The sequence below is a fragment of the Eptatretus burgeri genome, chromosome 7 (assembly GCF_056783735.1).
Source record: "Eptatretus burgeri isolate ZD-2024b chromosome 7, Ebu_testis_v1, whole genome shotgun sequence".
Taxonomy (NCBI): Eukaryota; Metazoa; Chordata; class Myxini; order Myxiniformes; family Myxinidae; genus Eptatretus; species Eptatretus burgeri.
Window position 1 is genome coordinate 87,780,411 of NC_140967.1, and position 25,670 is coordinate 87,806,080.

At 42.8% G+C, this 25,670-nt stretch overlaps 3 protein-coding genes and 1 long non-coding RNA gene across 4 annotated transcripts in view; 1 reads left to right on the top strand and 3 right to left on the bottom strand.

The window, feature by feature from the left end:
• Window positions 1-8,094, bottom strand: part of LOC147023708 (uncharacterized) — a 54,513-nt gene extending 46,419 nt beyond the window's left edge. The window contains exons 1-3 of the mRNA XM_085889462.1: window positions 7,930-8,094; window positions 6,164-6,336; window positions 4,968-5,508 (exon numbers count right to left, since the gene is read on the bottom strand). Of these exons, the coding sequence (XP_085745588.1) occupies window positions 4,968-5,508; window positions 6,164-6,336; window positions 7,930-8,070 (855 nt within the window). The 5' untranslated portion in view covers window positions 8,071-8,094. The remainder of the gene's footprint in view (window positions 1-4,967; window positions 5,509-6,163; window positions 6,337-7,929) is intronic.
• Window positions 1,925-4,728, bottom strand: LOC147023711 (eukaryotic translation initiation factor 4 gamma 1-like). Its single transcript, XM_085887131.1, has 4 exons — window positions 4,273-4,728; window positions 3,947-4,171; window positions 3,731-3,829; window positions 1,925-3,615 (listed from the first exon to the last, which is right to left on the bottom strand). Exons 1-4 carry the CDS (start codon window positions 4,402-4,404, stop codon window positions 3,589-3,591), a joined length of 483 nt encoding a protein of 160 aa, XP_085743257.1. The 5' UTR covers window positions 4,405-4,728; the 3' UTR covers window positions 1,925-3,588.
• A 655-nt stretch (window positions 8,095-8,749) lies between the features above and the next one.
• LOC147023712 (uncharacterized) lies at window positions 8,750-16,440 on the top strand. The gene is made up of 4 exons (XR_015060353.1): window positions 8,750-8,883; window positions 12,433-12,827; window positions 13,186-15,242; window positions 16,308-16,440. It is a non-coding gene; the product is annotated as an uncharacterized LOC147023712 (long non-coding RNA).
• A 5,618-nt stretch (window positions 16,441-22,058) lies between these two features.
• On the bottom strand, window positions 22,059-24,496 carry LOC147023713 (eukaryotic translation initiation factor 4 gamma 1-like). Its single transcript, XM_085889460.1, has 6 exons — window positions 23,853-24,496; window positions 23,431-23,625; window positions 23,158-23,301; window positions 22,832-23,056; window positions 22,615-22,713; window positions 22,059-22,499 (listed from the first exon to the last, which is right to left on the bottom strand). Exons 1-6 carry the CDS (start codon window positions 24,381-24,383, stop codon window positions 22,473-22,475), a joined length of 1,221 nt encoding a protein of 406 aa, XP_085745586.1. The 5' UTR covers window positions 24,384-24,496; the 3' UTR covers window positions 22,059-22,472.
• Window positions 24,497-25,670: the final 1,174 nt, after the last annotated feature.

The window sequence follows — 25,670 nt, forward strand, 5'->3', positions numbered from 1 at the left end:
ATCATATTTTGCACAACTCCCCCTACTCTGACCCTGTTTTTGTTTACAACCACATTCCTTTGCTAAAAAAAAAGAAAAACTAATGCGTTGCGTTACTATGGCTCGCCATTCTACCTTAAACATCACTGATACTTCAGATTTGGATTCTGTACATTTGGAGAGAAAAATTGAGTTGACCACGTGGGCAATATTCCGCTCATTTGAAGTCCAGAGTTATTTTTAGTGGCTCCCCAATGCCTGGCAAAAACCTCTGCCCATAAGCTTGATGGCACTCTTCAACCTGAAGGGTTCGCATTCTTACACTGGGACAACATGGCCACTCAACACGAGGTGAGTCCTTCGACCCATGTGACCGACATTTGAATAAAAAGCACGGTGATCTTCACTTCACCGTTCATGGTAACATATTGGTGGGAGCACGTGGCCACTCAACGTGGGAGTCCACTTGATGCAAGTGGGCTCCTTCAATGAAAATAAAGCACGATGGCCTTCTCTTTGGTGTGAATAGCAACATATTGGTGGTGGGACCACGTGACTGCGGAATATGGGAGTCTTCTTGGTCCATGTGGCCCACTTCAATGAACAAAAAGCATGGGTCGTCTCGCAGCGATGGTGAGTCGTCGACGTCGTTGTACTGGCCTTTTCATTGCAGAAGGCCGAGACACTGTGAACTTGGTGCTCAGTGGAGGGGAGGTTGGGGTGGGGGGTGGGAGAAATTCAAACATGCGTGTTGTCATGGAGGAATACTCACGGCCGTAACATTTCAACAATTGCTTTTACATTTTAAACATTTTCACGATCATGTTTCAAAGTAACCAATTTCACCCACCGTTGCAAGTCTTGGCATCTCTCCATAACGATGGGCCGAGCACTCTATTTTTCCTCCCGTACAACTTTTGACAAATGACAAGGCCTTTAACCGCAGCTTGATGGAGAACTGCTCTCACGTCTGGGCTGGCACCCCTTTCTCACACCTTGCTCAGTTTCACGCTGAGGACTCCAAGGCTTTCAAGATGATTGGAATGTCACAGGATGAAGCTGAGTCAAAAAAACATCCATCTGGTGGGACCAATTTGTGACAGGAAGGGCCTCCGACAAAAACAGGTCCAAGAAATATGAATCAAGGCAGCAATGTGCACACGCACACATCAAATGGAATGGCAAAAGGGTTGGAAGGAGCCTTTCAGACAAAAATGAGGATCATGCATCGTGAGAAAAATGATCATAAGGGAAATGAGGATCTAAAATTGGGGCTTACACTTTGTAAATAACAAAGTGGGGAGTTTGCCAGAGAAAGGGAAACTTGAACCAGATGTGAACATTACAAAATATCTGGTGTTCCACATTGACATAAAATATCTTGTTTGTGTCCGTTACCTCAATATTCCTCTCATCCCAGATCTGACAATCCTCTTGCAACTCTGTGGATGATTGCACTCCTTCTTTTCCTGGGATTCTCCTGCAAGGAATCACAACATTACAAAAGCACTGTAATGTATTCACCAACTTTACGTACTTTTTCCTTTTCATCCACATTTACTTGGCTCTCTGTTCTGTCATATTGTACACGTCAATCATCATTCTCCACACATTACCAGTGGAAGTGCAATGACACTATCTCGATAAGTAAGAATGAGTTTGTTTGTTTGTTTGTTCCAAAAACGTTTCCAAACACCTGGGCCAATTTCCTGTATCACATGGTTTTCATATGCAAAAGGTCAATGTCGCAATAAACACCTTCACTTCCACATCAAATTGATGTAAAAACGTGCTTTGGGGGATTGCGTTTCGTACGTAGGATGTAACGTGCTTTGGGGAATTGCGTTTTGTATGTCGATACAAAATTATCAAAGGGAACTAATGTTTTCATTCTGATGGTTTTGAGGCAACACCCAGTGGAGGAGATGATGATTCTTAGGTGACAAACATCGAGTGTCGTGTAAAATGTGCTTCACATGAAGGATACAATATCAAGCACACGTGGTCGTATCGAAGGGGACATGAAGTTTCCTGTCAGCATCTGTCAACATTCACCAGTACATTTTATAAAATGTCAGCCATTGTTTGCTCACACAGATAATACCATCAAATGAACAATCACTATGGAATCATTCAAAGTTTATCACCTGGTTTTACATTACCTGGTCAATACTGTGCTCTTCACTGGAACCTTCATCATCTTCCCGTCTCCGTTTCTCATTCCGCCTCTTGCCAGCCATTTCCACATTTGAGGTAAGATTTGAGGTAAGACTGAATCTGGAGGCAGCTCAGCCAACTGGTTAAGGTGAGCTGACATATGAGAGGAAGTTTAGTGGACTCTTTAAGGTGAGTTGTTGAGAGAAACCAAATTGAGCACAGCTGACCGGTTAAGTTTCGGTAAGACTGCATCTTGAGGCAGTTTAGCCAACTGGTGAGGGTGAGCTGAGATTTTGGAGAAAGAACATCTGACTGAAGTGAACTGACTGGTGACAGAAACGAGATTCAGTTGAGCTGAGATGCAATGTGGAGGCAGTTTAGCCAATCAGTAAAGGTGAGCCGACATTTTGGAAGAAGTTCAGTCAAGTGACTGTTTACGGTGAGCTGATCATCATCATCATTTCGGTTTTTTAAAGAAAACATCCTTGGTAAAGCCAAACAGAAGATTGATAGACACAAAGATACAAGGTTGACATCAAAATAGCAAGAAAAATTATGTTGAAACAAATGTAAATCAACAAGATCATAAACAAAAATATATCATCAGAGATGGGGAATCCCCCATCATTGAATGAAAAAGGTCATCCATATTCCAGATAATGAGGGAGGAGAATTGGAAACAAGACACCATTTGGTCATCATCTCGAAAAAGTTCCCCAGGGGTGAGGAACGTAGGAACCAAAAATAATTAAAATCAGATAAGCGGTTTTCCATTTATTACAAAAAAATATTTTTCAAAATGGCGGCCCCAGTCGGCCATCTTGGATCCGGACACGCCCAAAATCAAAAGGCTTCTTCCTTTTCAGGTGGTACATGTGTGACCCAAATTTCAAATCGATATGGCAAAGAGTTTATGAGTTATCACACTCACAGCTATAAATGTTGATGGACGGACGGACGGACGGACGGACAGCCGGACGACCGGGTGACAACAATATCCCCCTTCCGCCACGTGGCGGGGAATAACAAAAACACAATTCAAACTAATATGAAACATGTAATTGATATAAACATCCTCAGAACAGAATTAAGTATTTCGGTGAAAAAAGGAATGATGGAATTTTTGTACTTTTGAGTGTTTCACCGAAGGAGGTCGAGATGTTGAGCATTTCTGAGTTGAATATGATATGCAGACACAGATTGAAGGGTGGAAGGAAGAATGCAACAATCAACGATCTTCCATGATGACAGAAACTAGATTCAGCTCAGGTGACTAATTCAGGTGAGTTGAGACTGAATCTGGAAGCAGTTCAGACAACCTGTGAAGGTGAGGGGGTGGGCCTCGAGGTTGTGTTTTTTTTTGAGACCATACAGTCCACAATCATGTCGGTCTTCCACCGTGCTGATCGACATCTTCCGGTCCTTTGTTTTTCAGCTGGTGTTCAGGAATCTTCACTGTTTCAATGGAACCCAGTTGCGCTGTTTAAGGAAAGACATGTCAGACATGGGTTGACACGGATATACTGTGTACTGTCTTCAGATGTCTGTGGCAGGTGGGTTATTGTGGTTAGAAAAGGTAGGTTGAGGCATTTACCTTGCGGTGAAATATAAATCGTTGCAATATCAACAGAATGCGAGCCGACAACTTTCGTTCGTTCACAATGAACTCCAAATGGTGGAAATATTCATCCATCTGTTGAGGAACAATATAATTGGCAAGTCATCGACACGAAAAGCTATGTGATGGATCTTCATGAAAATCCCAAGTGGAATTGAACATGTCTGTCATAGATCAGAATATAATATCTACCACGTTATCCGTCAAGTCAGAAGTAAGTTCCTTTCCCACGGTATTCAACATGCAACAGATGTATTCCACAGATTGGTTTCTTCCATCTCTGAGCAACTCGGCAAGAATATGCACGATGGTGTTGGTGTTGACGGCACCGAGTTTATAGAGCTCCCCAATGAATCGGATGATTCCCAAGGAGCATTTTCTGGATATCAAGAGGGTGCACAGTTCATCCTCGTTCACCTGGATAAAAAGAAATGTTCAAAGGCAACGTTCGTAAAGTGTGATCAAGATTCCCATTTTTTGTACAATTTTTCAAGTATCACCCATTTTCCCAAGTTAACCAATCTGGAGGCTTCAACGCTCTTGATGTCGCATATGCAGCTGATTCCAGCAAGACTCTTGCAATACTCCTCCTCGCAATGTTTGAGCAAAATTTGCTGAAAGGTCTCAAACGTTCTGGCTGTGTCCCCCATTGGTACTTCAATCTGTGAAAGACAAAGCAGGGTGGTGACATGGTGGGTAGAAGGGTCTGAGAATGTGAAAAAGAGCAAAAGTGTTCAATAAGCCCAGGATGTTCCAACATGTGACCTCCATCAGTGTTTAAAGCTCCTCACCTTGGTGAGGTGTTGGCATAAACTTGCATAGACCGCTGAATGTTTGGGCATGGCGATAGCTTGACAGACGATCATCTGAACCATTCTCTCAAAATGTGTGGACGTGATGTTTAGAGCCATGATCATTGCAAGAAGGTGGTGATAGTTATCTGGGGACATTTTGTTTAACAAAGTGCCAAAGAGTTTGAGAAGATCCTGAGCGAGAGAAACAACAGAAGTCAAGGTCTGAGTGACAAAGTAAAGTTGTGAAAGTTTTTACGTTTACAAAGCTTGAGACTTTTAGTTGTGAAATCCGAGTTGGTTGTTTATCAAAGTTGTGATTTCACTCAGAACTTCGTGCATTGCTCCAGAAAAGGATTTTTAATTTACCCAAATTTGAAACCACCCACACATGTTGATTATCAACAATGAGTGATATTTACCGGTCGATGATGGAAACCTTCTTGATTTGGGGTGTCCACACAGTGCCGGGAGGCTCCTGGAGAGTTGTTGTGGTGTTGACTCTCCTCCATGTTCAAATTTTGTTCCTGGACATTTTCATGATCGAGCTGCTTCTGCTGTTCCTCAAGAAGTATCAGCTTGCTCTTCAGCTGCTGGACCTCCTCGTTCAGGTCTTTGTTTGCACGTGCAAGGTTTTCACATTGTTTGTTGGTTTCCTCTTGTTTCTCGTGAAACTGCTGCTCCTTCATTTTGTGGTCCTCATTTTGCTGTTGATGCTGATGTGCCACTTCATGTACTTGTCGCAGATTCATATTTAGGTTTTGGAGAATTTCTTTGAATTCTTGATTTTCTTTTGCAATAAACGCAAAATTTTCAGAGTTTACGTGCTCTTGCTGGGCAAGAAGCTCATGTAGTATCATTTGCTCCGCCTGGTTCTGCTGTTGCTCCATCTCTTGGTGCTCCAGGTGGCTGATCAGCTTGATGTTCATGTCTCGCAGCTGTTCTATCATCATCCTGTAACTTCTACAAAAGAGAATATTTCCTGAATGAGACGAGACTGAGAAGAATGGCGACTTCAGAAAGAACAAAACGACAATGAGAAAGCATCCCAAAACACAAAGCCCGTCCACGTCCACTTTGTAACGCACTCAAAATAAACAATCAAAACAATGGATAGAAAATATAAACTGTGTGTGTATTTATATTTATACATTTTATTAAACAGTGTTCTTCATATTCTCAGAAGAAAGGTTTGTTGAAGATTTGATGACAAAAGCTCAAATGGTAAATGACCTGCGCACGCGCACACACACACACACACACACACACACACACACACACACACACACACACACACACACACACACACACACACACACACACACACACACACACACACACACACACACACACACACACACACACACACACACACACACGCGCACACACACACACACACACACACACACACACACACACACACACACACACACACACACACACACACACACACACACACACACACACACACACACACACAACCCCATGACCTGCTGCATGAGGGACGGGCTAAGAAACTGGGACAAAGGAAGGAAAAGAAGAAAGACCAGAACCTTAATGAGGTGGACAAGCTGAATGAGAGATTCCAAAACTAAACATGTGACACATCGCTCTTTACCGTGAAATGAGGCACTTTTTATTTCTCTTCTTTCTGAACCAGCCACGAGACCATGCGGTGATGACCGCAATGATTACGATCAACACAAGGCCGAACCAGGTAAGCCCAATCCATTGCATCTGCCTGGCTTGTTCATTGATATTCCCCAGGTGAAGGTACTTGGATTGGATGATCTGTGTAGAGCATGTGGACATGGACAGCAGTGTCAGGACTGAAATTAAATGTGATGAAAGTGGGTTTTATCCATCAAACACCACAAATTATATTTTATAATCAATTGACATTTTCAACACCCTAAAAATCAACTCTTTCTTTCTTTCCTACTCCATCTTTCAACAGTTTGTCATTTCTGCATTTGATATGAAACTTGTCCATTTTTTTTACTCAACACGATCGAGGCTCATGGAACTGCAAGGTGATTGAGAGTACGAGCTGTCATTTGGGAAGCACAGCAACTCCTGGATCCATCACGGAAGGAATGACAAACAGGAAAGGAGGAGAGAAGAGTGAGAGGAGGGAAAGGGAACACTGCAATCTGCAAGTAAGGGGGTCAGGCTTGGAGCGTTAATGGGGGGTAATAAAGATGGTCGGTCAAAATGGGGAGGATGACATGAGATAAGGGTTCACTGTCTGCTGAAGAACCTGCAGGGAAGAGTGGGAAATCACAACCTCTGGAATGCAGTTCTACTGACGGGATGAGTGAGCAGCAAGATGGAGGTTTGCAGTCAGCCTGGATTTTGGGAAGTTTAACCATTCGGTGGTGTAGGTTCAGTTATAGTGAGATAACTAAAATTATAGTTTTTAAAATCTGACACCTTTCGATACTTGGATATCCCTGGTGACGAATGCCTGGTGCTACAATAACAATGATTTGTAAAACCCCCTCGGTTATAATTTTGTGATTAATATTTACAATTGTGAATCCTGGAGTCACCTCATTGAACCAGGACACCGAGTTCAGCAATAACCAAGTCCTTACATCATTGATTTACGGGGGTGATTCCATCCATCCAGTGGGACCATACTCTGTGCAGAGCGTTGGTGCTGCTGAAGCAGAGTCCTTGGCTTTTGAACACAATGCTGGATGGGTCACCACTCCGACACAGTACACCAGCATGGTGGCACTCATTTTGCCGACCTCCGAAGGATGACAGGCAGAGTCAACCCCACCTGGTATTAGTTATACATCCGAGGAGGGTTTGAACTCAGGATCATGGGATCCCAAGCCCACCACTCCAACCATTAAGTTAACTCCAGGTATGGGGTTGATTGTGGCCCCACATGATGTCAGGAGATGTTAATTTGAATTTTACATTTACACAATTTTTATATATCAAAGACCTCATCAGTTTGCACAGAAAAAAGTCTGATTTTGGGATGCTCTCGTACCCTCACAGCTGCACTGTCTGTGGAGATTTGAAAATGTAAATTCACCAAATCCTCACCAGAAACACAGTGAAAAAAAAGGAATCTCAAGCCAAATAACCTCCAAGTTTCCCCCTCAGGGGGCTTTCACAATGACATTTTAGTGAGGCCACAGACTTACTGATCACTGTTCACAAACCGAATCAATCTACATGAACGTCACATTGGTAAAAGGTGAGCAGTCACAAATGGAAAGGAGAAACGTGAAAAGTGAAAGTTCACAAAATGTAAAACTGAATAAAATATTTTTGTTGTCGTTCTGTACTTTAGATTATTTTACTTTCTCTTCTCTCCATGAACCCCAGCTCACCCCCTCCCATGTTACCATAGTTACCCCTCACCCGTTTTGACTTGAGAATCCATCGTCCGTGACGAGTCTGATTCGCAGACACAAACATTTCCCGTTCTGAGTTCAGCTGGACAATTCCCCAAGAAAAAAGTCTGAAGATGAAGATACAAATGATCCCAATCAGCGTCCACATTGTCAGAGCTTGTAAACTTGCTTCTGTCGCTCTGAACGACTCTGTCGTGGAATCCGCGCTGTGCGTCACAATGAACGTCTGTGCGTCACAATGAACGTTTGTGCGTCACGATAAACGTTTGTGCGTCACCATGAACGGCTGTGCGTCACCATGAACGGCTGTGCGTCACGATAAACGTCTGTGCGTTTACTTGTAATATTTGTTTTCATTTACTGTTCTTCACAAACTCACAAAACCCACACTCAAGTGAAACAAAGCACAAGTTCGAATGTTTGAAAGTTTGTTTAAATTAAATTAAAATTTACAACAAGGATCAACTCGGTGTGAATTGTTTTGTGTTTTAAATTCAAAAATAAAAATCCCGTTTAATTTCTGGATTCAGGTTAAAAATGGCGATTTCATCACAGAGAATCGATTGGCTTCATGTCGTCAGGGCAGGGATGATGAAACAATGAGGATTATAAATAAACGAGATTTTCACGTGGATTAGGGCGGTGCAGGGGAATGGGGGAACATAAGGCGGTGTAGCGGAAATGGGGGTAAATAGGGTGGTGTCGGGGAATGGGGGAACATCGGGCGGTGTAATGCGGTGGAGGACATTGAAGGCGGTGTAACGTATGATGATTGCTGATTGTGGTTGTTTGTGCTCCGTGATTGCGAAGAAACGTCACTTCCGGTCTGGCCCAACATGGAGTCCTGAGTCTCCTGCAGGCGGCAAAACGGGGGTGGAGTGCATGGGGCGGTGTAGCAGCGTGGAGGTACTTCTGGCGGTGTATCGGGTGTGGTAAAACTAAAGAAGAAGAAGACAAGCCGGTAGGCGACGATGGTTCACGAGCGATATTTGACGATGTGGATTGTTTCAGAAGTCAAGGATGAGACAATGTGATAATTTTTGACCAAGTTAATGTGGAATAGACAAAGCCGAGAAGCGAACGTCGAGTTCTTCTTGCATTCGCTTCTTAAATATATCAAATTAAAGTCTTTTTGCCTTGAAAAAAATAAATAGTACCTGAACATTACCTTCACAACAACAACTACACCGCCGAGAATAGGATCTCATGTGCAAAAATAAATATTACCTCGACATTATACCTCAACATTACCTTCACATTAACAACTGCACCGCCACGAACAGGATCTCTTCTGAAAAAAAAAATTCCTCAACATTACCTTCACAACTACACTGCCTGGAACAGGATCTCATCTGAAAAAATAGATATTACCTCAACTTTACCTTCACAACAACAACTACACCGCCGAGAACAGGATCTCATCGAAAAAAAATTAATACTAGAAGCGAACGTAGTATACTTCTTACATTCGCTTCTGACTTTACCTATAACTGGTTCACAACTGTATACGCAATTTCCGGTTACTTCGGCCTGGATTCGGGATCAGCGATCAAATAACGTAAATCACGATTAAAAATTATTTTTTGATGATGCGAGAGATATCTTTATTAAATTCAGTGGAGGAAATGTACACCATGTGTGATATTATTTGGGTCATTCATGTCTCCGACGATGCCTTTATCTCCCGGCATGCATCATTCCCCATGACAAACACCGGAAACAAAATAAAACAGAAGCAAAAAAAAAAACAGAAGCAAAATGGTCATTGGCAACGACACGGATTCACAATTGCCAGGGTATTGTGTTGTTTTTGTTGTTTCCTATTCTCACATGTGCACGCGTTAAGTAATATTCACAAGATAGAAATAAAACCCAATCGTGTTTATACACCGCACAGCGTTTAACAACAACCGGAAGAAAAAGGTCATAGCTAACAACACGGATTCCAAATAGCCAGGGGTATTGTGTTGTTGTTCTTGTTGTTTCCTATTCTCTCACGTGCACGCGTTAAGTATGCAGCTCACTGCGTTCGCTATAAAAATGATCAACATGATGTGGTACGAGCGAAAGGCTGCAAAATTTCGAAACCCCGGTTTCGTTCAACAACTTTCAAAATTTGACCTTTGCATAACCTTCAAAGGTCACAAAACAATGTTGTGGACATTAAAACAAGGAAACAGGATACGTGCGATAGCTTATTGGGGTTAGTTTGTCGAAGAAGGTCGAAAACCCGGTTCGATTCCCACAACTTTGAAAATTTGACCTTTGTGGCCCTTAAAGGTCAAGGATTATGACCTTTGGTGCAAAACTCCCACCCATTTCTTCAAAACCTATCTTCTCCATCAAAATTGACCGAATCAAACTGAATTTTTTATATGTTGTACATATGGCCAATGTGCACAATTTCTCGAGTGGGAATTTCGATTAAAAATCGAGAAAAAACAAAAATTACAAGTTGGCGTGGCTCCGCCCACAATGGGTGTGGGACACCCATCGCCAGGAAGACAAAACGAGGCATTGATATCAACATCATATTCAAGTTTCATCCAAATCGGATCACATCCCATGAAGTTGTGCTCTGGACAGCAAGACAGACATACATACAAACACACAGACACAACAAATATGGTGGTCACTCTGGCTGGCGCTCGTGAACCAATCATCCAGGTGGAGGCAATGACTTTGATACGTAAACATTAACACTCATACCAGACTTCCACCAACTGGAACATTTGTTTGATGCTTGTCTGGATTCATGTTCAGCAAAATATTGGTTTGTCCTCAACACTTCTGAGGCACAGACAAAATGGGACATGATGCAGGTGAAGAACATGTAGTTTCGGCAAAGTTTGGAATAATTTGTGATGCAAGACAATAATCTTGGCAACTTACATTCCAACCGGAAGGATGGTTTCAGGTAAGCAGGAAGGAGCATCTCTTCTGAGGGGCCTTTGGGGAAAAAAGAAACAACAGAAATATGAAAGATTAAATACATTGATTTCTTCATCAGTTTGATAACTTGTTCAGAAAAGACCACAGAAGGAAATGCATGGATGGAGCAGGTAATCGATGAAAAGGTGAATCAGGTGATGTCATCCAATCAAAGGGAGTTAAAGTTCTTGTTATATATTCTGCATGGGGATGACCATGTCAATAATTCACCTTCCCTCAAAAATTATAATTACAATTATCTCCACAATTAAGGATGTTCTTCTTCATCGAAGGAAGTATTTACAGCAATGTCGGTGAAAGACAAAGTTCCAAAATTTATTTTAACTTATTGTTATGATCTTGGGGTTGGCTGTGTTTGCACCCAGTGTGTTCACCCCACCTGTCAAAAGGTATTGAAAAATGTTTACCTGTTGAAGGTCTTGCATAGCACATGGCTTCTGCCGTTGCTGCCCTTAATCACGGTGAGGTGTCCATTCAGGTGGCAGACAATGAACAATGTAAGTTGGTGATGAATTCCTTTTCGTCAACAATGAGACCCCACCATGGGTTTCTGCAGCTTTGGAGCCTTCACTATAAAATTTCAGGTTCCTGTTCTTGTGAAATGCAAAATATCCATCAGGAGTGAAATCCCTGTCCTTGACTGTACTTTCAAAAAAGGTTTCGGTGATGGCTCCAATGTGATCTCAGGTACATTCACTTGTTTGGAAGAGTCCGTGTATTGAAGGAAATTGTTTTCAACAGAATACACTCTCGTCAAGTATCCACGGAGGGTATTCATGCACCCCCTCCCCCCCTACCCCACCCCAAGGACTCTACCAAACTAACTTTTTAAACTTCCTTTTATGGCCCTGTCACATATTTGAGATGTCAACAAAAGCAAATTTTCAAGCATTCTGGCGATATTCAAGATGGCGTCCAAAATGGCCGCCAAAATGGGTAAAATCATGGAATACGGTATACAACATCTCAAAAATGTGGCAAACTGGAAAAATAATCATTGGCATTTGGCTCCTGATCATTAGTTACTCGTTTCTGATAATTGGGCTTCTGTTGACATTCTTAAAAATCCAAGATGGCGTCCAAAATGCCTGCCACAACAGGCAAAATCACAAAAAAAAATGTTGATAACAGCCTGAAACTGAAACGATGAAGCCTGAAAAGTTGAAATGGAAAAAAAACGCAAACGGGAACATTGTGTTCCCTCTTTTTTAACCCTCTCTCTCTCGTAAAATGCAACATCTCTTCCCACATGTCTGTCTCTCCCTTGCACCTCCCTCCTCACACCCCTCCCTTCCCTCCTCACACCCCTCCCTTCCCTCTTCACACCCCACCCCCTTTTCCCTTCTGTTGAAGTGGATTTTCCTTTTTTAGTTGTTTTTATAATCAATCTGCTTGAATGTGACATTTATAACAATTGTAGTCTCAGTTAATCACTGAATGTGTTTTTCAAATGACGAAATATTTATTGAATTGATTCATCTTGATGTTATTTATGATAAATGTTATTGATGATAACTCATTTTATGAGAACTTGTTATCTGTGTCTTTCCTTCTTGAGGTCTTATTATGGACTGGAGCGAAGACCTTCAGCCATTTGACTCCATGGACATGATTCACTCGCTGGTTTGCTGAATGTCTTGAGAATGCAACCCCCAAATATTCCCTCCCTCTCCTCTATCTTTCTTTACCTTTCTAATTCATGTATTCGCCATTTGTACGGACATGCCTTTGTAAAGGAATTATGTCATGTTCTTTATGTTCGTTATCGCTTGATAGATCTTCAGTCCAGAGTTGCCCTGCTCGGAGTTAAACCACTATTCGAGACCCTTGCTCGTCTTACTCTTGTCTACCTGCACAGATTGTTGTTTCAAACCGGGGCGATAAGAAGCACTCTCTGGGTTGTCTCACTTTTCCCAATAAATCCTTCACATCACTCTCGCCGGCCGAGTCGAGGTCAGATGTGGGTCATTATGACCCGACTCCCTTCCATCCCCGACTCCCTTCCAAACCTCCCACACCTTTCCTGGGTTCCAATATATATATATATATATATATATATATATATATATATATATATATATATATATATATATATATATATATATATATATATATATATATATATATATATATGAATTCCTGTGACCTCCGATTAGCGGAGATCTTTGTCTGACTGTTACATCAATGACCCTTCGTTATGTAATAAGTGAAGTGTCACGTTGTATTTACGAGTCGACAATATATTCACAAATATGTCATCGCCTTTAAAATCAGGAATCATCATCATTTTCCCATTTTTCATGTACATCAGAACTAAGTATCCTTCATGACAACCTCATGTTGAAAGCTCGTCTTCGCAAATTGACAGAAGAAAATAACGTGAGAGAAGATCATGTTTCCAAGGCAAGGCGTTTTGAGTAGGCCGAATCAAAAGACCCCTCCAAGATGAAGTCAGGTTCATCAGGGATGTCTTTCATGAAGGTAAGCCGTTAATTAAGGGGTGTTGGAATTTACCCAAATACCCAGTTTTAATAATGTACTCCCTTGGAGTTCCCTCAGTATGTATGTAAAGTTTTGGGCCGCTCGGTTTCATGGCTTTGGAGTTATGGAGGACACACACACACACACACACACACACACACACACACACACACACACACACACACACACACACACACACACACACACACACATACACACATACACACCTTGTCCATCTTATCATTTGTATGGTTCACTGACAATTGACATATTTTCTGATCACTTCGAGACCCTCATGTCCTTGTTGACACAGCAGAAGGTGAATTCAAACTTGTTCATGATTGGATAGGGGCAAATATAATTTCTCTTCATGTAGATTAAAGTAACTAAGTGCTTGTTCACAATTCAATTACAGAGCTTCCTGGACATATTGGTGTTAATTTTATACATCGAGACAGACTTGACCCGACTACATTTCTTGGCTTGTTCATTGATCATAATATATTGTTATGGTTTTCCGCCGCGTTCGGCGTGCGGACGGCTGCTTCAGCCCAATCATGGTCGCGCGCCCACCGAAGGCGGCAATCCAGTCGTGACTTTCCGGACCAACCCTGAAATCCAGCCCCGGATGCCTTAACGCATCGTAAACCAGTCAATACTCTGTCCACGTGCAACAGGGTCGATCGCCGAATTGTCGATTTACCTCTCTCTTTGCGCGGACAGAAATACCGAGAGTTTACCCCTCGACGGGACTTGGACGAAAACGAGCCGCTTCAGCGTGCTCGTTCCTTATGCGAAGCCGAGCGGATTGATACCGCCAAGTCCCGTCGGACCAGATTTACTTTTATCTGCTTTAAAAGCCAGTTAATTCCCAATACGTGCCGTGGCAGTCAATGCAGGGAAAATGACACAAACGAGCAGGTTGACATTCAAACAATGGGGAATTTATTTACAGTAGGCATGCAATCAATGAATGGGGGGATGGGGACGAGACTCGAGCAAAGCCTACTGCCGATTATAAGAAATGCAAGTATATACAGGCACTTATACAATTCACGACTTGTTGGACTGGCGCCACGAACACACACACACACACACACACACACACACACACACACACACACACACACACACACACACACACACACACGATCGGACCAGCTGGTCTTCATTGAGACCTATCTTGGACCTGCCCGCCTCATGCGGTCTTCGAGGACCAGGTCCCCGGGGCCGACTGGACCCCAGCACGATCCGGATAATCCAAGTGAGCGAAGTCGGCAGGGCGACGGTTGGCGGGAGAAGACTCTCCGTGTGCACTTCCCAGAACTTGTGCGCGACCAGAACCACAGGCGGACCAGCGTAGAACCAGCCACGAAGGACGACAGGAGGAAAACACCTGGAGAACCTACAAGAGGCTTGAAGCTTAAAGAAGCATAAAGAAAATGGTAGAAGCCGGAAGAAGCTGGTAAAAAGCCCTAAGAAGCTGGGAGAAAGCTCGAAGAAGCTGGTAGAAGCCAGTAGAAGCTGGTAGAAGCCAGTAGAAGCTGGTAGAAGCTCAAAGAAGCTGGTAGAAAGCACGAAGAAGCTGGTAGAAGCCGGTAGAAGCTGGTAAAAAGCCAGAAGAAGCTGGTAGAAAGCACAAAGAAGCTGGTAGAAGCTCGAAGAAGCTGGTAGAACCTCTGTTTCCATCCCTCTCTTCCCTTTTTATTTCTCTCCGGCGTGCCTCGCTTCCCGCGTGACTCATGAACTGTCGGTGTTGGCTGCCGCATTCCATCCCCCCCCCCCCGCGCGAGCGTGCAGAGGATGCCGGGAGCAGAGGGTTTGGTGGGTGGGGGCTTCACCTTTCACCGACTGAGCGTGCACTGAATACCGGGAGCAGAGGGCTTGGTGGGTGGGGGCTTCACCTTTCCCCGACTAAGCGCGCGGGGGATGCCGGGAGCTGAGGGCTTGTGCTGTTCTGCAGCGTGTCCACAACCAATGGGCATTTTGCGGCTGCGCTGAAGATGGGGCTTTCCTAATACAAATCACAGCGCCTTTATTTACCCAATCAACAAGGGAAAAGGACGAACTACAAAACATGTACTTACCGACATAACTAATCTATAGGAACCTGAATGTCTGTGTGCTCATCCCTTCCAGATCCGCAACAATATCATCAAAAGGATATTCCGATTATCGACACAAATTTCTCTCACCAAATGTTGGTATTATTAACAAGTTTATGGTTTTTCCCAGTATATGTATTACCTGTCATATTCTGCCCTGAGACTCCCTTATTTAAACTATGGAATTTTATCTTGGGGAGAGGGGGGGAGGGAAATGTATCAAATACCGATTGGGAGATAATTTTATTGATTCAAAAACGAGCACTCAGAATTGTTACTAATACTGGTTTTCATTCTCACACTGATGTGTTATTTCTCAACAAAAAGGTTCTGGAAGGTGATTTTTTTATTTTAATTTAGGTAAATTCATGTTTCAATTGAATGCCGATGTGTATCATTTTCCACGACCAAAGTGGGTTTACCGAGCCAGTGAATCAACCATGACGGATGGGGAATCGTGCTTGCGACAACGCGGTGGTTAATTTGGCCGAGTGAAGCATGCTATGGAATCTTTATTGATCAGAAACAACCAAATTCACTCTTGTCCAACAAGACAGAGTGAAAACCCTTATTTACCTTTTACCAGAACTGTTTTCACACAAAAATCTCTTGTGTCCACAAAACACAAATTCTGGAATGACTTGGATACAAATCTTCAACAAGTTAATGGCATTGGAAGCTTGAAAAGAAAATTTAAATATCGTCTTTGATACATTCAGTCCGTTTAATCATGATCATAAATAATTCTACTTCTGACATGTGACACCTGATTATTGCTGCTGATGCTTTTTGAACATGGGTTTCTTTGCATACATTGGTTTCTTTCACGATAACTTCTATTTTGTAGATATTCCAATGGACATCGCCTCTGGAGATCTCCAAGACAGCGGCATGTCACGAGAAACCACAAACGCCAACTGCAACCCTCAACTCGGGCCGGATCCTCACGCCCAAAGTGGGTTTACCGAACCAGTGAATCAAGCATGGCGGATGGGGAATCGTGCTTGCGACAACGCGGCGGTTACTTTGGCCGTGTGAAGCAATGTTGCATGCTGCTTGATGTGGGCTTCCGTTACCATTGGGAACTCAGACCAATATTGCCCACCGGGAATGTTATTCGGTCCAACACTATGCAGGATAAATCAAAACACATTCAACACTTGAAGAATTTACTCCACAGCATGCAAGGGAATCGAAAGAGCGGAAAACGATGGGAGGAATGATTAAAGGAATGCAGAGGAGAGCAAATGGCAGGGTGGGGATTTTAACCTCAGAAAATGGTGAGGAAAATGATACATGAAATTACAAGAAGTTGAACACATATCAAACACATGTAAAGCATATTATAAACACGTATACATTCTCCCTTACCCTCTCGTGATCATACGCAACCCCGGAGCACTTGCAAACAATCACTTGATACACAATTACAATACTGGATCCAGAAGGAAGACACAGAGAGGTTGGGTTGAGGGAGAAAGAGAATGAAGAGGTTGATAAGAAAAAGTTTGAGGGACTTTGTCGAGCCTTCACCCCACCTGAGATCGCTCCTGTTCAAAACTATCTTGCCCAAAGTCGCGCATCGTGTCGACCCTTGCAACTGAACCCCGGTGGTCTCGGGTCCGGAGTTGGTACCTGGCCGACCAGCATGATGTTCTGCGGCCTCAGGACAGCTCGTTCCGTGTAAATATTGGCAGGCTTTGGCGTTTGGAAGGCAGCGCTGGAAAATACAACACTGGAGCGATGTGAGTAAAGGCGTGTGAAAATGAGGAAGACGTGAGATGGAAGAGAAAGTGTGGCGAGTGAGGTTTGAAAATCTGTTCTGGTGGAATGAAGCGAAAAGTGGAAAATGACTCTGGGAACAAGCTCTCAAAACTCTGATCTCGCTCAGGCATTTGTTGAAGCGAGATATTTTGCGACTGATCTGGGTATATACCCTGCCCCTCCCCCTCACTGGCCATTTTCCGTTGTCCTTGCCATACCCCATTCATGTCAAGTGAAGTGGTGTGCGCATGAAAGGGTCGAAACAACCTCTACCTGAGCGACTTCTGTCTCAACTCATGCCAGGCATCTCCATTATTCTGCTACCATGTGAGCAAATGAATGAACGGGTTTGTGAGCAGGCGAGCAATGAACGTGAATGGTGAGGAATGGAAGAGAATGGTGTAAAACGGAAGAGATGGAAAGATAGAGAAAAAGAGGTGGATGGAAAGGGGAAAGGAAAAGACACTTGTGCTGCTTACACATGCACAATGCATATTGATCACATTCATATGATTTAGCGAACACCAAAGAGAACACGAAATAAATAAATAATATCCATGTGTGTGTGCTTCCATTCCCTCAGGGTGTGCACGAATTCCAACCCCGGGCCACAACCGTCACATGACCCCCGCCTCTTCACTAAGTCTCTCCCGAGGCTGTTCAAGCTTCCTCCATTCCTCTTTTTCTCCCACTCTTTCTTCTCCCATATTTTGCACAACTCTCCCTCCTCTGACCCTGTTTTTGTTTACAATCACATTCCTCTGCTGAAAAAAAAAGAAAAACGAATGCGTTGCGTAACTATGGCTCGCCATTCTGTCTTAAGCATCACTTATACTTCACATTCGGATTCTGTACATTTGGAGAGAAAAAGTTGAGTTGACCAGGTGGGCACTATTCCGCTCATTTGAAGTCCAGAGATATTTTTAGTGGCTCCCCAATGCCTGGCAAAAACCTCTGCCCATAAGCTTGATGGCATTCTTCAACCTGAAGGGTTCACATTCTTACACTGGGACAACATGGCCACTCAACACGAGGTGAGTCCTTCGACCCATGTGGCCTACATTTGAATAAAAAGCACGGTGATCTTCACTTCACCGTTGATGGGGAATTCTCGGCTTGATCTTGACTTTTGAAGTTTCGTTGTGATCGCTGTGGAATTCTGTAGTTGTTCTGGAATTCTATTTTATTCTCTTGCTTTGAGCTAACCGTTTAACTGACTCAATTGTAAATCCTTTTCGTCAAATCAAAAGACACCGATTAATTCACTTTCCACAACAAGAGTACTTTTCTCAGAGAACAATTTATTTCCCTTTTGAGTTCAAACACTCAGAGGTCAGCACCGACCAGTTTATTCTCACCCTCGCACACCACAATGAACTTCTCACTCATATATATATATATATATATATATATATATATATATATATATATATATATATATATATATATATATATATATATATATACATACACATTGGGAGAGTGGGGGGGTTGGATAAGCATGTAGGTAAAAAGAACACAGACATGGACAGCAAAAACAGAATTAATGTCAAAGGTACAGTGTTATCATAACAGTCACCTTGGACTTCGAGGGAATTAAACAAACGTCCAGGAGTGTACACGCGGTGACAGGATAAGACAGTCGGTTATAGGTTTTTACAATTTAATAAATGATTATGAAGAGACGAAAAGTATGTAACTTTTAACCCAGTAAGACAGACAGCAAAAGGTCTCTTTTCTAAGAGAGGAATATTCCCCAACACCGTTCATGGTAACATATTGGTGGGAGCACGTGGCCACTCAACGTGGGGGTCTCCTTGATGCACGTGGCCTCCTTCAATGAACAAAAAGCACGATGGCCTTTTCTTTGCTGTGAATTGCAACATATTGGTGGTAGGACCACGTGACTGCGGCATATGGGAGTCTTCTTGGTCCTCGTGGTCCACTTCAATGAACAAAAAGCATGGGTCGTCTCGCAGCGATGGTGAGTCATCGACGTCCTTGTGCTGGCCTTTTCATTGCAGAAGGCCCAGAAACTGTGAACTTGGAGCTCAGTGGAGGGGAGGTGGGTGGGGGTTGGGGGTGGGAGAAATTCATACTTGCGTGTTGTCAAGGAGAAATAGTCACGGCCGTAACATTTCAACAATTGCCGTTACATTTTAAACATTTTCACTATCATGGTTCTAAATCACCAACTTCACCCACCATTGCAAGTCTTGGCATCTCTCCATAACGATGGGCCGAGCACTCTATTTTTCCTCCCGTACAACTTTGGACAAATGACAAGGCCTTCAATCGCAGCTTGATGGAGAACTGCTCTCACGTCTGGGCTGGCACCCCTGCCTCACACCTTGCTCAGTTTCTCGCTGAGGACCCCAAGGCTTTCAAGATGATTGGAATGTCCCAGGATGAAGCTGAGTCAAAAAAAACATCCATCTGGTGGGACCAACTTGTGACAGGAAGGGCATCCGAGAAAAACAGGTCCAAGAAATATGAATCAAGGCAGCAATGTGCACACGCACACATCAAATGGAATGGCAAAAGGGTTGGAAGGACCCTTTCAGACAAAAATGAGGATCATGCATCATGATAAAAATGATCATAACGAAAATGAGGATCTAAAATTGGGGCTTACACTTTGTAAAGAAGAAAATGGGGAATTTGCCAGACAAAGGGAAACTTGAACCAGACGTGAACATGAAAAAATATCTGGTGTTCCACATTGACACAAAATATCTTGTTTGTGTCCCTTACCTCAATATTCCTCTCATCCCAGATCTGACAATCCTCTTGCAACTCTGTGGGTGATTGCACTCCTTCTTTTCCTGGGATTCTCCTGCAAGGAATCACAACATTACAAAAGCACTGTGATGTATTCACCAACTTTACGTACTTTTTCCTTTTCATCCACATTTACTTGGCTCTCTGTTCTGTCACATTGTACACATCAATCATCATTCACCACACATGACCAGTGGAAGTGCAATGACACTATCTCGATACGTAAGAATGAGTTTGTTTGTTTGTTCCAAAAACGTTTCCAAACACCTGGGCCAATTTCCTGAATCACATGGTTTTCATATGCAAAAGGTCAATGTTGCAATAAACACCTTCACTTCCACATCAAATTGATGTAAAAACGTGCTTTGGAGGATTGCGTTTCATACATAGGATGTAACGTGCTTTGGAGGATTGCGTTTCATATGTCAGGTGGAACGTGCTTTGGGGAATTGCGTTTCGTACGTAGGATGTAACGTGCTTTGGGTAATTGAGTTTCATACGAAGGATGTAACGTGCTTTGGGGAATTGAGTTTCATACGTAGGATGTAACGTGCTTTGGGGAATTGCGTTTTGTATGTCGATACAAAATTATCAAATGGAACTAATGTTTTCATTCTGATGGTTTTGAGGCAACACCCAGTGGAGGAGATGATGATTCTTAGGTGACAAACGTCAAGTGTCGTATAAAATGTGCTTCACATGAAGGATACAATATCAAGCACACGTGGTCGTATCGAAGGGGACATGAAGTTTCCTGTCAGCATCTGTAAACATTCACTTGTACATTTTATAAAATAGCAGCCATTGTTTGCTCACACAGATAATACCATCAAATGAACAATCACTATGGAATCATTCAAAGTTTATTACCTGGTTTTACATTACCTGGTCAATACTGTGCTCTTCACTGGAACCTTCATCATCTTCCCGTTTCCGTTTCTCATTCCGCCTCTTCCCAGGCATTTCCACATCAAGAGGAATCCTTTGAATGATACCTTGTCGGATTATCTCATGAGATTGTTAAGCATTGTTGAAGATGAGCTGAGTCCAGAAATGAGGTGCAGCTCAGCTGACTGGTAAAGGTGAATTTAGGTGTATTTGGAGGCACTTCACCTGACTGCTAAATTTGAGGTAAGACTGAATCTTGAGGCAGCTCAGCCAACTGGTTAAGGTGAGTTGACATATTAGAGGAAGTTCAGTGGACTCTTTAAGCTGAGTTGTTGAGAGAAACCAAATTGAGCACAGCTGACCGGTTGAGTTTCGGTAATACACGAATCTTGAGGCAGTTTAGCCAACTGGTTAAGGTGAGCTGAGATTTTGGAGAAAGAACATCTGACTGAAGTGAACTAACTGGTGGCAGAAACGAGAGTCAGTAGAGCTGAGATTCAATGTGGAGGCAGTTTCGCCAATCGGTGAAAGTGAGCTGACATTTTGGAGGAAATTCAGTCGACTGACTGTTTACGGTGAGCTGATCATCATCATCATTTCGGTTTTTTCAAGAAAACATCCTTGGTAAAGCCAAACAGAAGATTGATAGATACAAAGATACAAGGGTGACATCAAAATCGAAGAAAAATTATATTTAAACAAATCTAAATCAACAAGATCATAGACAAAAATATACCATCAGAGATGGGGAATCCCCCGCCATTGAAGGAAAAAGGTCATCCATATTCCACATAATGAGGGAGGAGAATTGGAAACAAGACACCATTTGTTCATCATCTCGAAAAAGTTCCCCAGGGGTGAGGAACGTAGGAACCAAAAATAATTAAAATCAGATGAGCGGTTTTCCATTTATTACGAAAAACATTTTTTTCAAAATGGCGGCCCCAGTCGGCCATCTTGGATCCGGCCACGCCCAAAATCAATGGGGTTCTTCCTTTTCAGGTGGTACATGTGTGAACCAAATTTCAAATCGATATGGCAAACAGTTTATGAGTTATCACACTCACAGCTATAAATGTTGACGCCCGGACGGACGGACAGCCTGACGACCGGGTGATAACAACATCCCCCTTCCGCCACGCGGCGGGGAATAACAAAAACACAATTCAAACTAATATGAAACATGTAATTGATATAAACATCCTCAGAACAGAATTAAGTATTTCGGTGAAAAAAGGAATGATGGAATTTTTGTACTTTTGAGTGTTTCACCGAGGGAGGTCGAGATGTTGAGCATTTCTGAGTTGAATATGATATGCAGACACAGATTGAAGGGTGGAAGGAAGAATGCAACAATCAACGATCTTCCACGATGACAGAAACTAGATTCAGTTCAGGTAACTAATTCAGGTGAGTTGAGACTGAATCTGGAAGCAGTTCAGACAACCTGTGAAGGTGAGGGGTGGGCCTCGAGGTTGTGTTTTTTTTCGAGACCATACAGTCCACAATCATGTCGGTCTTCCACCGTGCTGATCGACATCTTCCGGTCCTTTGTTTTTCAGCTGGTGTTTAGGGATCTTCACTGTTTCAATGGAACCCAGTTGCGCTGTTTAAGGAAAGACATGTCAGACATGGGTTGACACGGATATACTGTGTACTGTCTTCAGATGTCTGTGGCAGGTAGGTTATTGTGGTTAGAAAAGGTAGGTTGAGGCATTTACCTTGCGGTGAAATATAAATCGTTGCAATATCAACAGAATGCGAGCTGACAACTTTCCTTCGTTCAGAATTAACTCCAAATGGTGGAAATATTCATCCATCTGTTGAGGAACAAAAATAATTGGCAAGTCATCGACACGAAAAGCTATGTGATGGATCTTCATGAAAATCCCAAGTGGAATTGAACATGTCTGTCATAGATCAGAAGATAATATCTACCACGTTATCCGTCAAGTCAGAAGTAAGTTCCTTTCCCACGGTATTCAACATGCAACAGATGTATTCCACAGATTGGTTTCTTCCATCTCTGAGCAACTCGGCAAGAATATGCACGATGGTGTTGGTGTTGACGGCACCGAGTTTATAGAGCTCCCCAATGAATCGGATGATTCCCAAGGAGCATTTTCTGGATATCAAGAGGGTGCACAGTTCATCCTCGTTCACCTGGATAAAAAGAAATGTTCAAAGGCAACGTTAATAAAGTGTGATCAAAATTCCCATTTTTTGTACAATTTTTCAAGTATCACCCATTTTCCCAAGTTAACCAATCTGGAGGCTTCAACGCTCTTGATGTCGCATATGCAGCTGATTCCAGCAAGACTCTTGCAATACTCCTCCTCGCAATGTTTGAGCAAAATTTGCTGAAAGGTCTCAAACGTTCTGGCTGTGTCCCCCATTGGTACTTCAATCTGTGAAAGACAAAGCAGGGTGGTGACATGGTGGGTAGAAGGGTCTGAGAATGTGAAAAAGAGCAAAAGTGTTCAATAAGCCCAGGATGTTCCAACATGTGACCTCCATCAGTGTTTAAAGCTCCTCACCTTGGTGAGGTGTTGGCATAAACTTGCATAGACCGCTGAATGTTTGGGCATGGCAATAGCTTGACAGACGATCATCTGAACAATGCTCTCAAAATGTCCGTACGTGATGTTTAGAGCCATGATCATTGCAAGAAGGTGGTGATAGTTATCTGGGGACATTTTGTTTAACAAAGTGCCAAAGAGTTTGAGAAGATCCTGAGCGAGAGAAACAACAGAAGTCAAGGTCTGAGTGACAAAGTAAAGTTGTGAAAGTTTTGAGGTTTACAAAGCTTGAGACTTTTAGTTATGAAATCCGAGTTGGTTGTTTGTCAAAGTTGTGATTTCACTCAGAACTTCGTGCATTGCTCAAGAAAAGGATTTTTAATTTACCCAAATTTGAAACCACCCACACATGTTGATTATCAACAATGAGTGATATTTACCGGTTGATGATGGAAACCTTCTTGATTTGGGGTGTCCACACAGTGCCGGGAGGCTCCTGGAGAGTTGTTGTGGTGTTGACTCTCCTCCATGTTCAAATTTTGTTCCTGGACATTTTCATGATCGAGCTGCTTCTGCTGTTCCTCAAGAAGTATCAGCTTGCTCTTCAGCTGCTGGACCTCCTTGTTCAGTTCTTTGTTTGCACGTGCAAGGTTTTCACATTGTTTGTTGGTTTCCTCTTGTTTCTCGTGAAACTGCTGCTCCTTCATTTTGTGGTCCTCATTTTGCTGTTGATGCTGATGTGCCACTTCATGTACTTGTCGCAGATTCATATTTAGGTTTTGGAGAATTTCTTTTAATTCTTGATTTTCTTTTGCAATAAACGCAAAATTTTCAGAGTTTACGTGCTCTTGATGGGCAAGAAGCTCATGTAGTATCATTTGCTCGGCCTGGTTCTGCTGTTGCTCCATCTCTTGGTGCTCCAGGTTGCTGATCAGCTTGATGTTCATGTCTCGCAGCTGTTCTATCATCATCCTGTAACTTCTACAAAAGAGAATATTTCCTGAATGACACGAGACTGAGAAGAATGTCGACTTCAGAAAGACCAAAACGACAACGAGAAAGCATCCCAAAACACAAAGCCCGTCCACGTCCACTTTGTAACGCACTCAAAATAAACAATCAAAACAATGGATAGAAAATATAAACTGTGTGTGTATTTATATTTATACATTTTATTAAACAGTGTTCTTCATATTCTCAGAAGGTTTGTTGAAGATTTGATGACAAAAGCTCAAATGGTAAATGACCTGCGCACGCGCACACACACACACACACACACACACACACACACACACACACACACACACACACACACACACACACACACACACACACACAACACACACACACACACACACACACACACACACACACACACACACACACACACACACACACACACACACACACACACACACACACACACACACACAACCCCATGACCTGCTGCATGAGGGACGGGCTAAGAAACTGGGACAAAGGAAGGAAAAGAAGAAAGACCAGAACCTTGATGAGGTGGACAAGCTGAGTGAGAGATTCCAAAACTAAACATGTGACACATCGCTCTTTACCGTGAAATGAGGCACTTTTTATTTCTCTTCTTTATGAACCATCCACGAGACCATGCGGTGATGACCGCAATGATTACGATCAACACAAGGCCGAACCAGGTAAGCCCAATCCATTGCATCTGCCTGGCTTGTTCATTGATATTCCCCAGGTGAAGGTACTTGGATTGGATGATCTGCGTAGAGCACGTGGACATGGACAGCAGTGTCAGGATAGAAATTAAATGTGATGAAAGTGGGTTTTATCCACCAAACACTACAAGTTATATTTTATAATCAATTGACATTTTCAACAACCTAAAAATCAACTCTTTCTTTCTTTCCTACTCCATCTTTCAACAGTTTGTCATTTCTGCATTTGATGTGAAACTCGTCCATTTTTTTTACTCAACAAGATCGAGGCTCATGGAAGAGCAAGGTGATTGAGAGTACGAGCTGTCATTTGGGAAGCACAGCAACTCCTGGATCCATCAAGGAAGGAATGACAAACAGGAAAGGAGGAGAGAAGAGTGAGAGGAGGGAAAGGGAACACTGCAATCTGCAAGTAAGGGGGTCAGGCTTGGAGCGTTAATGGGGGGTAATAAAGATGGTGGGTCAAAATGGGGAGGATGACATGAGATAAGGGTTCACTGTCTGCTGAAGAACCTGCAGGGAAGAGTGGGAAATCACAACCTCTGGAATGCAGTTCTA